The sequence below is a fragment of the Mustela erminea genome, chromosome X, assembly GCF_009829155.1.
Source record: "Mustela erminea isolate mMusErm1 chromosome X, mMusErm1.Pri, whole genome shotgun sequence".
Taxonomy (NCBI): Eukaryota; Metazoa; Chordata; class Mammalia; order Carnivora; family Mustelidae; genus Mustela; species Mustela erminea.
Genome location: NC_045635.1, coordinates 56,788,818 through 56,802,566, shown reverse-complemented (window position 1 = coordinate 56,802,566; position 13,749 = coordinate 56,788,818). Strand labels below are relative to the sequence as shown.

Sequence of the window (13,749 nt, the reverse complement as noted above, 5' to 3'; positions counted from 1 at the left end):
ACAGCTCATCAGAAGTGAGCACTTCCTCTCACCAGGCTTGCCTTCTGCTATGAAGGCACCAAGAAGAAGGCCAGCCAGACCTAACCAACAAACAAATCAGAGAGCTGCAGGAGCTGTTTGGACCCAGGACCCTGGGGGTTCAGAAGGCAACTGCTGGAGCCACCAGAAAAAAATAATGGAGAAGTCTTGTAGGAAAGTTCAGACTAGGGGCTGCTGGGTGACTCAGTTGTTGAGCATCTGCCTTCGGCTCAGGTCATGATCCCAGGGTCCTGAGATCCAGTCCCACATCTGGCTCCTTGCTCAGTGGGAAGTCTGCTTCTCCCTCTCCATTTGTCTGCTGCTCCCCCTGCCTGTGTTCTCCCTCTCTCTCTCAAATAAATATATAAAATCTTAAAAAAAAAAAAGTTCAGGCTAGAAATAAACAGAGAGTGAGGGGCTTCCAGAGCCCCGTTTCCCATTCCCAGGGCCACAAACCGTAGCACGTGCAGAAGACAGTAATGAGGCTGGGAAGAGGACTGGTCCCAGGTCCCTTGAGAAGTCTTTGGAGGAACTGAAGCTATTTGGCCTACAGAAGAAGCGAGGGGACTTGGGTGCCGTCCTCAGACCTCTGGAAGTCAGAGAGAACGGCCCCTGGCTAGATGGTCCCAGGGGGCAGAGCTGGGATCCAGGGTTGTAGAAGCCACAGGAATATGGTGTGCAGTTCGACATAAGCAAATGCTTTTGGACGTTCCAGGAATGAAAGCAATTGCTTTGAAAACTTGAGCTCTCAGGTACTGAAGATGGGGGCACAAGAGCTGCACAAATCCCTGGTAGGAACATCTAGGTTCATAAGGAGAATTGGACTGAGTGCCCTCTAAAGACCCTTCTCCCCAGAGCTAGGTTGGCTCTCTACCTCTGGGGTATTGTGCATAAAGGTGGGTGGGGCTGGCTAAGCCCTGAGCCGCTTCCCTCAGAGAACTGGGATCCCAGGAGCACCTTCAGCTGCTAACCAGGGCCAACAGGTCACTCATTAACCTGTAGCTGAATGGGTCAGAGGGTAGCCCCTTGGGACACACACACACACACACACACACACACACACACACACACGGGGAGGGGACTGGAGAGCAACTGCGCAAAAGCCCATGCTCGAGCAAAACCCAAGCTGTGGCAGTTCAAGGCCTGGTCAGCTCAAACTGACCAGCCAACTGGCACAATGTAGTAACCTGGCCTGGCAGAATTTAAAGCCAACTGACCTTTGCCTTGTGGACAAGCAAAAGGTTTTGCCTGGGAATGCATAATCTTACAGCTGGAATGGAACCTGAGAGACCACTGAGTGCACACCACCTGTGAAAACTGAGTCCCAGAGAAAGTAACAGTCACTCATGCTGAGGTAGCTACAAAGAGGCACAACCAGAGGGCAGGCTTCCTGACTTGTAGGAGGCCCCCACTGGTTCCCTAAATGCTGGTTCCGTCTCTTCTCACTGAAACTGCAGAAAACTGCTTGGGGTCCGGAGCTTTCCAAATGGGACCCAACCTGACCCTTCCCAATTCCCACTGTTCGTCAAGATGCAGGCTCTTGGAGGGAGGTCTCCTCTTCCATCGTGGAGGCCTCAGCCTTACAGCAGGAGCAGCAGCAGCATGACTGACGGCTCATGTCTCTGCCTAGTGTAGAGGAGTGACCCACAGCTGGACTGAAAACAGACATGCACACAGCCCCACTAACGGCAGATCCTTTGCGTGGGTATTTCTTGCTCTTTCAAATTGACCTGAGGGGGTGAGGGACTCCTGGAAAGACCCCCAGACCCTTCTGACTCATGCCTAAAGACTCCCCTTACCTCACTGCCCATCCGAATCCCTATCAATTCCCCGACCTTCTCAATAACCACCCAAATGAACTTGTTTGCCCAAGCAAAAACAGAGGGCCAGAAGTTTAATTGGCTCCGGGAAGTTCCTGTGAAGGAATGTTTGTTAGTGTCCCCTTGAGGGAGGTGAGTGTTAAGAGGGGATCCCCCTTAAGGCCAGGGGTGGACAGGGAGTTGGTTAATGGCCATCCCCCAGAGGTGACTTTTCAAGGTGGTTATTATGTGGCTCAATCATTAACCAGGCAGTGGCAGGACCCTAGGCTTGTTGGAATGGAGCCACTCCTTTCCCAAGGACGGCCCAAGAGCAGGAGGCTGCAGCCAGGGAGAGCGCTCATGGGGTCTCCCGGCCCTCTCACAGCCTGCTCTGGTCTCACAGCCTGCTCTGGAGCAGTCGGAAGAAAGGCCTGGATGAGGGCCTCTCCCTCAGCTCCACAGGAGGGTGGAGGAGGGCTGGCCCGGATGCGGAGGAAGTCAGCACACCCGCACTGAGGTGGAGGGAAAAGGGAGACAGTGAGAGGTTTTATCATGAATGAGAGAGGAAGCTCCAAGCTGGGCCTTGGTGATTAGCTGACAAGCTGGGAAAGACGCTCATCCTGAATGCATCCTGTTTTGCTCCAAAGTGGCCTCAGGGGTCAGGGGAGGGGCCAGGAGGAGAGGAGCCTCCCAGGAATTCTCCCAGGCCTGCTGACCTCAAGGTCCTGGGTGGCCCTGGAACTGGGGAGGCAAGTGGGAAAGTTCACCCCATTTACTGCTAGAGGAGCAAGGCACAAAGTTTCCGCAAGAAGCTTCCCCAAATCAGCCTCCGGAGCGGCAGTCCCAGGGACTGGGGCTAGTGCTGTAAAACGAGGGCCCAGGATTCCCTAATTGCTCCAGCTCTGACTTTGCCTAGGCCCCTCTTCAAAGGTTCAGCTCAAATGTCACTGCCTCGCCTCTGTCAGTCACCTTCCCCTCAGTCAAAAGCAACAAGCAGGCTCTCTAGTCAGGCATCCCCAGGCAAAACAGCCCTCCTAGACAGCTGCAAAGATGAACACTGTCAGAATATCTGATGATATTAAGGGGCTGTTCTGGATGTGTTAATGGTACAGTAGCTTTTTTTTTTTTTTGGAAGCCTTATCTTTTAGAGATCTATATATTGCACTATAGATAAATTGATAAGATGTCTGGGATTTGTTTCAAAATAACAAGAAAGAAGGTGAAGCAGATGGAGGTATTAATAGGCAGGATTATACCCATGGGCTAATGCGCTCTTACTACACTAATTTCCTCTATTTTTATATATGTTTGAAAGCCTTCATAATAATCTTTTTTGAAAAGTCCTCACTGAGGTAAAGGCTTTGTTTGCCACGCATGATTTATGCCACTAACCCCCAAACTAGTTGGTCGATTCCCTGAAGGTGGGGGTTACACTCTGTGTCCTCTAAGACCTAGCCAAGCCTGAACTTAATGACTAATAATTTGTACGGTCTTTTGTAGTTTACAAAGCACTTAGCCATGGATCCTCTCATCTAATCCAATGAGGTAGAAACAGTGAGGAGAAACCAAGAGCTGGGGAAGTCACAAATGGAGCAGCAGGGCCCAGATTTAAACCTCCCATATGTCCAGCTTTCACTCCCTTGTGCTTTGCCCCACACCACCCTGGATTCCTGAGGAACTTAACGTCCAGTTACCCATACCAGCACCCTGAGGGTTGGGGGTAAACAGGGACAGCAGTCAGTGAAATGTGAGTTCCCAGAGTAGGGGGCTGGGCAAGAGAAGACTCACACACAAACACAGCATTTCAGACCTGCAATGGACCGATTCTGGGATGAGTCCCCCTCCCCTCCCATACACACGAACCAAGGCCATGAAGAGAGCCTTAGTACACAGCTGACACCAACGATTATGTGCTCAGGCCTACTACTCTCCACTACTTTGTTTAGGGCTGCAGAGTGGGGGAGCTCACACTTCCCATCCTAGAGCCCTCGGATTTTTTAGATCATTTATCTCTATTTTATCTGATAATGGCCTCCCCAGGGCCTGGGCCCAGGGCCAAGACACTCGATCTTACCCAAACTTAGAGTCCAAAGAAAAAGTTCTCTTTTATTCAAGCTAGAGGCAATTCCTTCTTCCAGCCAAAGACCCCTTGCCCCACCTTCTCCAAAAAAGTGAGGGCATAGTCTGCATTTGTTAAGCCTGCCATCCACTGAACCTGAACATTCCAGAACAGTGAACTCCAAGAGTGTCCTAGCAGAACAGCACCAGCAGCTGCAACAGCATCCAGATTACAGAAACAATCCTCTGCTCCCGTGGAACCTTCTAGCTTTTGTGTTGCTGCTGGTATCCCTGTAGCTGGCTCCAGGGGTCCTCTGCTCCCTCTCCAATCCCTATCCCTAAGGGTGGAACTTTAAAACTTCAAGAAGGCAGAGAAGGTCAAAGTTCAGGCCTCTTTGTGGCACCCTCTTTGCTCCTGTGCTCAAAATCCCGAAGTGTGCTTTAATTAAGAAAGTTCTTCCATCCACCCTGCTCAACTCATGCCCCACTCTCCAGCACTCACACAAGATACACAGCCCCTTTGTGCACCTTCTGCTCCTCTTCTTGCTCTAAGCATCTCCAGCTATCTCTCAACCCTGTCTCCTCTCCTGGTGGGGCAGGGGAGCTGCAGATGCACAGGGAGGTTGAGCATTCTTCTCAAAGAGTTGCTTAAGAGGTGGACATAAGGCCAGCGAAGAGGGCAAATGGGATTCTGTCCATGTGGTGTTTACTAGCCCTAATGACAGAGGTCCAGGGAGCAGAAATGCCAAACCCCAAATCGGGAACAAAATTGGACATCAAATCCCGGAAATGAGCTCCAAACCCAGAATGCCCAGTGATATGGTAGCTACAGCTTTAGGGTAAAAAACCCCCAAACCCCAACACCATTCCCATCACACTCTTACCCACTTGCTCCATCTTCCATTCATAAACCACTTGCAGCCATGCCTCTTTCTCTATGCCCTTGGGCTGTCTGCCTTTCCACCCCCAGATAGAAATTGCCTCTCCTTTATTCCAGGCAGATGGAAATGAGGGGAAAATTCAGAGAGCAACAAGAAAAGATGGTGGGTGGAGAGAGCAACCCTCAGAGTGGGGGCAGCAACAGGTCCCACAGTAGGAGTCAGGGTTTGAAAATAGCCCTGGGTGTGACTCATCACCCTCTCCTCCTAGGTGGGCAGACGTCGAGGCTCCAAGGGGGACGGAGAAAGCCGGGCTTTTCCAGCCCAACCTCTGGGGTCCCAGGCTCTGAGTTGGCCCCACTCCTCCCCACCTTGAATCTGGCTGCTGTCCTACTCACCCTTCCCGCTGGTTTGCCCGCTGGTTTGCCTGCACAATCACCACAAAGCTTTCCATCTGTATAGTTCCTGTCGCCCCAAGCACCTCCAAGACAAACTTTTACCTACCTATACCAGTGAGGAGCTTGGACCCGTGGGACAAGTCAAAATGTCATGGAAAACACTGGCCCTTTAGATACTGAAATCCAGCCCACGACCTCGGGTTGAGCGCTGTTGAAAACACTTCGGCCCGCAGAAGTAGCATGACTCACCTAAGGTCACATGAATTAGTAGCCGAACCCCAGATTCCTGAGTCCTAATTCAATGCTCCACTTTAAAGAGCCTTGGGAGAAGAGAAATGGAGAGAACCCCAGACTACCTAATTTGGAAATCCCAAAAACTTCCACTAAAAGGAAGCCTTTCCTCAGAGCTTCCATAATCCAAACCCACTTGGGACTTCATGGGGCCACAGAACCGTGAAAGATGCGACTTATCCAAAGGTTTTTACTTGATCCCCACAGCCACCTTAATACCAGGAAAGTACGAGCGCTTCTCAGAAGGGAGGACAATGGCCAAGGGGAAAGCCCACAGGGCCCTACCCGGGATTCCTGGAAATGCCCTCAATAGCAGAGGAAGGAAAAGGGTAGGCGAGGTGGCACAGAGCCCGAAGGGCCGCCACCCCTGCCCTGTTCAAGCCCTCCTCCAAAGCCCCAGAGCTAGGGCTCCAGACTCCGGCCAGGCCCGGGATAACGGGGGAAAGTCTCCTTCTACCACCCGACTGGCGGGGCTTCCGTGGGGAGAAGCGCTGCCAGCGGGCTCAGGGGCTCCCCCGATTTCGGGGACTCCGACCCCAAATCCCGGGGCGGGGCGAAAGTGGCTCCTGAGTGCGCTGCCTCGCCGAACCGCTAAGAGCGGGGGCGGGCCAGAGCGCTCCCGGGACTAGGCCGGGCCAGGGGGCCCAGGGAGGCCCCGGGAGGCCCCGTGGGTCCGGATTTTTGCCTGACTTCACCCCAACTCCTACCTGGAGGCCGCTTCCACCACTTGGGGTTCGAGACCCTGACACAGCGGCCAGTGGGCAGGAGGTGAGTGCAGGAAGGACTGCTCCCGGCTGGGACACGCGCGGAGCCTGGGGTCGGGCGGGGGTAATGGTGTCAGCCAGAGGAGCAGCTGCGGCGGCTGCTTAGCTGTTGTCAACCAGAGGCCACTTTCGGCTCAGGATGGGAGGGAACGACTGCAAGTTGGGCGGTAGGGACGCCCCGCCCACCTACGGGCCCCTCCACCAATGAGGGCGCAGTCCGGCCCACCGGACTTCCCAGAAAGTTGCCCAAATTGTGGTGGGCGGGGCGCTGCCTTCCAGCTCCTCCAATAACCGCTCCGGGGCCTCTTCCTCAGGTCACACCGCTGGTGGGAAGGGGGGTAGGCGGGGAGAAGCCACAGCCAGAGCTAGCAACGGAGGGTGAAGGAGCAAGCGGCTGGCCAGGCGCACAGACTATTTATTAGGTTCTGAATGTGCCTGGCACGGTCTGGGGAATTTAAATACATGTGCCTGTGCACGTCAAGGTTCAGATGCTTGCTGCGGGTAATTTATGGAGCATTCCGAAGACTTCAGTGAGATCTCCGATTAGTAGGGACAACCGAGAGGGAAACTTGGACATTGAATACTTGAGCAGGAAGTTGCCATTCCCACCTTGCTCAGGCCCCAGCATTCTGCAACTTCCCGCCTACCCCTAGCTCTCTGCCTCAAGTCCAAACTCTACCTCCGGGGAGAAATGCATGGACAACTTGGGGCATATGCATTAATCATGACAGGCGAGGGCTTCCAAGAGTGTGACATCAGAAAGCTGACTTAAGTTCTTTTTTTTTTTTTTAAGATTTTACCTATTTATTTGACAGAGATCACAAGTAGGCAGTGAGGCAGGCAGAGAGAGAGAGAGGAGGAAGCAGGCTCCCCGCTGAGCAGAGAGCCCGATGCGGGACTCGATTCGGGGACCCCGAGATCATGACCTGAGCCGAAGGCAGCGGCTTAACCCACTGAGCCACCCAGGTGCCCCGCTGATTTAAATTCTATGAGAAATAGTGTTAAGATTTGATTTCCCTCTTGTCTTTCCTCACGAAGTTTACAAGTTCACAACCATGACTTTATTAACGAATTGAGGACTCCTATTAGTGGGGACTGGGAGTACTCAAGACAATGTGCCATCCAGCTGCCCTTCTCCACATTTACAGATACAGAAACTGAGAAGACATGACTCACTCAAGCTAACCTATCAGATCCATGGGTTATTTTCTCCATACCTAACAGACGGGAGAAATGAAGCTGAAGTTCCTGGAAAGCAGGGGCCACATCCATCTAATTTCTTTGCTAGAGTATCCAACACAGACAAGAGCAAAAATTCATGTTTATTAGGACAACAACTTTGTTAAGGTCACCCAGGCAATGGCAAAGACAGGCATAGCCGCAAGTGTGCCCCCTCCTGTCTTGGTCTTCAGACAAATTGGAATTCTCCCACCTTCCTTCCCTAGTGGTCCTGAGAGAATCAGAGGAGAAATGCTGAAGCAAGGCTACGCCCAGGGTGCACCCCTTCTTTCCTCTCAATGGCAAGACGGGAGCTGGCACTTTGTTCAAGATGAGTCAGGTCCCTGTGGGTCTTGGATGTAGATGAGACCTGTAGATGAGACTTCGGAACTCACTTCTGGAAACAAAATCCTACCCAGAGTCAGGAACGTCTGTAAAGGGTGGGAAGGTAGATGACCTCCTTCCTGAGGCTGGGCTGTTATATTTGTGGACATCCCTAAGGTCCTGAGTTGGGGCCAAATTTATTTTCTTTCTGAAAAATGCAAAAAGGATATAAAAAGTGTGGGTCCTGCAGTATCCTTATAGCTTCCCTATGGGGAGGAAGCCATGTCAGAGCCAATTTCATCCACCACATAGCACCAAGCAGTGTCCACAGTAGTTTCTCAGTAATGTTGAAAGATATTCAAGGGACAACCAACCATGAAGAAATGAAATTGCAATCACATAAATAATGACCAAACCCCAATAACCTTTTAGTAGATATATTTAAGTGGCTCAGAGATGATGGATTCTGAGACACCCAGTAGTGTCTTAAAAAAAATAATAATCAAACCAGACAATTAAAAAAGGAAAAACTACAGAAGTAAAAATATAACAATTGCTATAAATAAGTGGAACAAGAACTTCACAGTGCCTGGCATAGAGTAGCCCATATCTAGGCTATTTCTTTGGGTCTTTCTTGATCTCTTTCTCTTAACCCATGAGCTTTAGAAAGGCAAGAACTCAGTCTCTTCAGAAGGAGATAGCTTGTTGCCTTCAATCCTTGCTCTCTGATCTACCCCCAGGCCCTTAGACCTAAGTCAGAGTCTTGTGTGGAGCAGATATACAGTAATGGGGCCTGGTACAGATTAGGAAATGGTACCTCTTCACAGTCTCCTGGGTTGCATCTTGAATGGCTCTGGTGATAACTGGAGCCTTTAGGCCCCAGGTGTCCCTTTTCCCACAAGCCCCTACTACTGCCTGGATATCTTAGGGTGATGCTGCTGCTGCTGCTACTACCTTAGATGCCAGCTCAGCCATTAAGCAGGGAAATGTAGAGTGCATGAGGGCAGACTGAGGGCAGGTGGAAAAACGTTGGGGTGCATGTATGCATTTCCACGCCCTAGACATGGGGCTTCCCTCTATCACTATCCAAGCCCAGGTGTGTCATACAAAGAGCCGTATGATGGAATCTGGAGCCAGACAGCCCAAGCACAAAGCCCAAAGCCCAACTCTGCTACTCATTAGCCATGTGACCTCACGCAAATTACTTTCCACCTTTCTGTGTCTCAGTTTCCTCACCTGTAAAGTGTAGCTGATAATCACAGTCCGGACTTTATATGGCTGTTAAGCGGATCCTCTGGGCTAAATTGTACTTAGAATGGTGGCTAGCTCACAGTAAGTGCTCCTAAGTGTTAGATACAGTGACAGAGGTACTAAGCAATAAAGAGAAAGTGCTGGATACTACTCCCAGTTCTACCACTTTTTGGCTGTGTCAAGGAGGGAAAGTCATTGTGCCACTCCAACCGTCAGGATTTTCACCTGTAAAATGAGGATAGAGCATAATCCCTATCAGGCAAAATTAAGACAATGGATGTGAGGGTAGGCTGTAAAGGGTGGTGGCAGGTGAGGGGATGGCCAAGCAAGGTGTTGGGCAGCTCAGCTTTTTTCCAAGGCCAACCAGCTCATTTCTTCTAGGAGGTGGCAGAGAGAAACTCCAGATGCCGTGACTGTGAGCCACACTCCAAGACACATGGGTTCCAATAAGTGTCTATCTGGACTTCTAATGCCCCCTAAATCCCTTACTGCCTAGGAATGGACATCCTTCAGACTGTGGCAGGCAGACCCGTAGCTCCACTCTGGAACAGCTGAGGGTGATTAAACAGGTGCTTCCACTACCTTTTTCCATTGAGCTAAAGCAGCAGCAGCAGCAGCAGCAAATAATTCCCAGGGAACCCAGCTGAGAAGAAAGAAGGCAGGTAGGAACCATGAGGGGGAAATGAATTACACTTGGACCAGCCCCGGGCAGCACAGGACCACGGATGCCCTCACACCTGCACACATTTTCTCAGACCTCCAGTCTGAGGTCTGAAAGGCCTCCAGTCAAGCCTGGGACGGTAAAGGCCTGCTCTTCAAAGTTTTTGGGGCCCCCGCCCAGCTTCATGAACGAGGGCTACTGCTCAGATCCCCACAACATGAGACAGTTACAGCTCATTAAAAAAAAAAAAATGCCATGCCATGGCAGGGGCGTTCGCACCAAGACAGGCAGCCAGAGTAGTGCCAGTGTAGGAAGAAAGGGATTGGTATTGGGAGGGTCTTGAAAAGGTGAGGGGTAACAGGAACTCCACTGTGCATTGCTAAGTGAGAGTGGAGATGGAGCTAAGTCCTGGGAGGAGCACAAAGACCACCTCTCAGCCCACAGCCCAGGAGATCACCATGGCTGTGCCCACCCCACACCAGAGAGTACCCTGAAAGGGGGAGCTCCGTGCTGGGTTGGGAGCACTGGGCTAGCTGTGAGGAAAGCTGGGGTACTGGCTAAGCCAGGCACAGGCCAGGGGAGTTTCAGGGATTGCTTACTCTCTCAGGACATCCCCTCCCCCCAACTCCAAGCTAGGACTCAGATGCATTTATTCCCTCTCACCTGCCTCCTGGAACTATTGAAAGGAATGTATGTGGCAGCTCATGATGAACCTCCAAGCACTTGGACTAAGCAGCTGGAAAGGGAGAACCCAAGCCCCCTCAGTCTCTGCCTCCCACTATTCTCCAGACACCCAAGAGCCTGCCCGCATCATTCCAACAGATACTAGGCAAAGCGACAGCAGCTGGAAAGCCAGCCCCCAGCATCCACGCAACAAACCCAAGTGAGCCATGACAGTGTGGTAGGCACCATTTCACACCCAGGATGGGCCCCTGACTTGGCTTTACTGGCCAGTCTCAAAGAGGCCAGAGGTTTTCTGCTGCAAGCAAATGGAGCACCCCTCCATTCCCTCAGGGAGGTCTGCCTGCCTCCTCTCGAACAAACAGAGGGGCTAAGCCCTTGGTGAACCTGCCACAGATACCCAGAGCAGGATGTCCACTCCCACCCCACCCCCCACCTCATTCTTGCCCTTCAGAGGATAGTCACCGTGCAGTGAGATGAGTAAAAACAAGTCAACTTCTAACACGAAAGCCTTCTCCCTGCCCCACTCCATCCTTAGGCACACCTACAAGCAGCTGAGACCAGAGAAACCCTCCCAGTGCTCCCTCAACAACATTCCCCTCTGCCTGACTTAGTTTCAGCCCTTGAGTTCACTCCTTCCTGGCCAGGCTCAGTTTCCTCATCTGGAAAAACAGAGCTGCGTCCTGGTTTCTTGGGGGCTTTCTTTCTTTTCTTTTCTTCTTTTTGAGAGAAATGGGGAGGGAAGGGCAGGGGGAGGGGCAGAGGGTCTAGAGCCCAATGAGGGGCGCAATCTCACACCCCTGAGCAAAATTGACAGTCAGATGCTTAACTGGCTGAGCCACCCAGATGCCCCAGGGACCTTCTTTCCATAACATTCTCTGCTTCTGTGAGGTTCTCTGTGTGTTCGTTCCTGTGGAAGGGGTGAGGATCCCAGAAACCCAACATCTCTGGAGCTTTTGCAGAGGACTAGAAGTACTTGGGGGTGTAAGAGTTCTCTAAGGATGAGGAGAAAAAGTTGAGGAAAGTGAGAAAAAGGAAGGAGGAGAAGGCTGAGGTAAAAGGCAGAGAAAGAGGCAGGGCAGATGCTGGGACCAAATGAGCCCAGAAGTCTAGAGACCTGATCCCTGCCTCCAGCACTGTCTCCAGCTCACCTGGTAGCAGTGGACACCCACGGCCTCTGAACGGAGCTCAGGATCCTGCCCCCTTGCCTGGGACCTATCCACTTGTCCCTCAAGGGAAGCAGCTCCTGGGACAAAACAGAAAGGGTGAGGAGGAAATGGAGGAGGATGAGTGGGCTCTTCCTTCCTACCCAACAGGCTGTCCCATCTACCCACTGTGGTCTGACGTCATGCTGCAACCAGATATGGTGTCCATGAAGTTGGAGGGTGGCTGGTGGGGGAGGGGGGATTCACTTTCACAGGCCTGCCCAGAGTCTGGCCCAGTTCAGCCCGGTGATTACCAGGATCTAGGGCTTGGTATTCTCAATTCAAGCAGACAGAATGATCCCTGGGCCACCCACCCTGTCTATTTCCCCTGAAGAATAGCCTGCAGAGGCCTGTGGGGACATCAGAGAAGGCATAGGATGTATGGTGATGCTCGAGGGCCACTCATCTAAGGCTCTGAGCTCTTAAAGCCCCTCTCAGTGTGCTCTTCTCCGAGCATAGCTACCCCCTCCACACACACACCCCAAAACACAAACACGCATACTCACTAAATAAAAATTCTGAGCTGATCTTCAGCCAGGCATTCCTGGCTGAAGGAATATGTGTATTCCCATATAGAGAATATATATATTCCCTGTTCATATGTATCAATGTATCAGTCAACATGGGCACCCAGGCATTGGGGTGGGGTGGACGGGAGGAGAAAACAAGGCAGGTAGGTCCAACAGCCAGGGTCTCTGCCTTATGGAGCTCTGACACCACTGGAAGGACAACAGTGGTCCCCAGATAAAGAATACCCAACCCAGGCAAGGGGGCAGCCAGATCAGGTCCCAGAGGACAGGGAGAGAGGGGACAGCAAGGCCCCCATGTTTCACACTTGATATCTCTGGATCAACAGACCTCACAGGAAACACCAGGAAAGTGGCTCCTGGGCCCCATCAAGGCTCTTGGATCAGGGCCCAGGACACTGCAACTCTGGCTTCTACCCTCCTTTTACTACTGAGGAGCTGTGTGACCTGGCTGAGAGTCTTGCCCTCTCTGGGCCTTGGGCTCCACATATGTACAATCAGAGAGTCTGCTCTAAGGATTTCTGCAGGCCCTGTCCTTCAAGAGTGTTCATGTTCCATGACAAACCCATGTTGAGAAAGCCAACCCAGTTTGCTATTTCCTCCCTGCCATTTGGGCAGGAGCAAGGGAGAACTTACTGGGGGAAAAGGAAGCAGCAGAGCCTGGAGATTTTTTTTTTACAGCACAGAAAAATAAGTACTTTTTTCAATTTTTAAAAAGACAAAGTGCCAGGTAGACTGGGAGACCCGCTGGAGTGGAAACAGGCCTTGGGATGGAGCTTTTAGGCAATCAAGGTGCTGCCAGGGTGGCTGGCCCACATCATGCAACTAGGAGACAGAGTGAGGCAGTAAGGGTCCCCTGGAGTGACAGGGGCTGTGTGGAGCTACTGGCTAGGTAGTGAGGCCCAAGGATCCAGAGACAAAAAGAGGGATAGAAGCACAGAAGGATGAAGGGATGAAGTCAAAACATAAGCAGGTCAGACATATAGTGGGACAGGAAGACAGACAGGAGGGTGGAAGTGTGACGCCAGTGGTGGAGACAAAAAAGTGCTAGAGGACTAGTGATAAGGGACATACAATTCGTTAAATCCCTACTATGTGTTAACAACTAAAATGTTGCTCTTTTTGGAGTAGCGGATAAAGGCAGAGGGAGAGAGGCAGGTGGGGACGCAGCCCGATGGACAGCTGGGATAAAAGGATGGGGGCACCTTGAAAAACAGCAAGAACTGCCTAAGAATTAGAAGGAAGCAGGAGCGCGGGGACGCAAGGTCTGAAAAAAGGAGAGTGCCAGCCCGGGATGGGATTCAGACAAACGGACGCAGAACTAAATAGATGAAAGCGGGACTGGAACCAAAGATTCGGAGGCGAGGGGGACTGGAGTTCTGCTTAGCCGGAGGGCAGCGCCAAGGCTCCCAGCGACTTGCAAGCCTAGCCCTGACCTCCCGCAGAGGTCCGCCCAGCTCTGTTCACCTGGCTTCCAGTGCGGCGGGTCCCACCGAGCGCCCTTCGCACCCCGCAGCTTCCACGGCATCCTCGTCCGGGGCTTTGGGAGCCGCAAGCCTGGCCCCCTGCCCGGGGCTTCAGCCATGAATCCACCGGCGACTCCCAAGCGGAGCGCTGGTCCCTCGGGTTGTCGTCCCCGCATTGAGCCTGGGGCGAGGACGGCGCCGAGTGGAGGT

The 13,749-nt window shown here is 52.1% G+C and overlaps 1 protein-coding gene across 3 annotated transcripts in view; it reads right to left on the bottom strand.

The window, feature by feature from the left end:
• The window catches only part of STARD8 (StAR related lipid transfer domain containing 8), a 40,888-nt gene extending 27,139 nt beyond the window's left edge, over positions 1–13,749 (bottom strand). Inside the window, exon 1 of one of the 3 annotated variants that reach the window (XM_032330011.1) lies at positions 13,541–13,749. In XM_032330011.1, coding sequence (XP_032185902.1) covers positions 13,541–13,715 — 175 coding nt within the window. In that variant the 5' untranslated portion in view covers positions 13,716–13,749. Of the gene's footprint in view, positions 1–6,149; positions 6,274–13,540 lie in introns of those variants that run through there. The other 2 variants (XM_032330010.1, XM_032330013.1) reach the window with 2 other exon arrangements.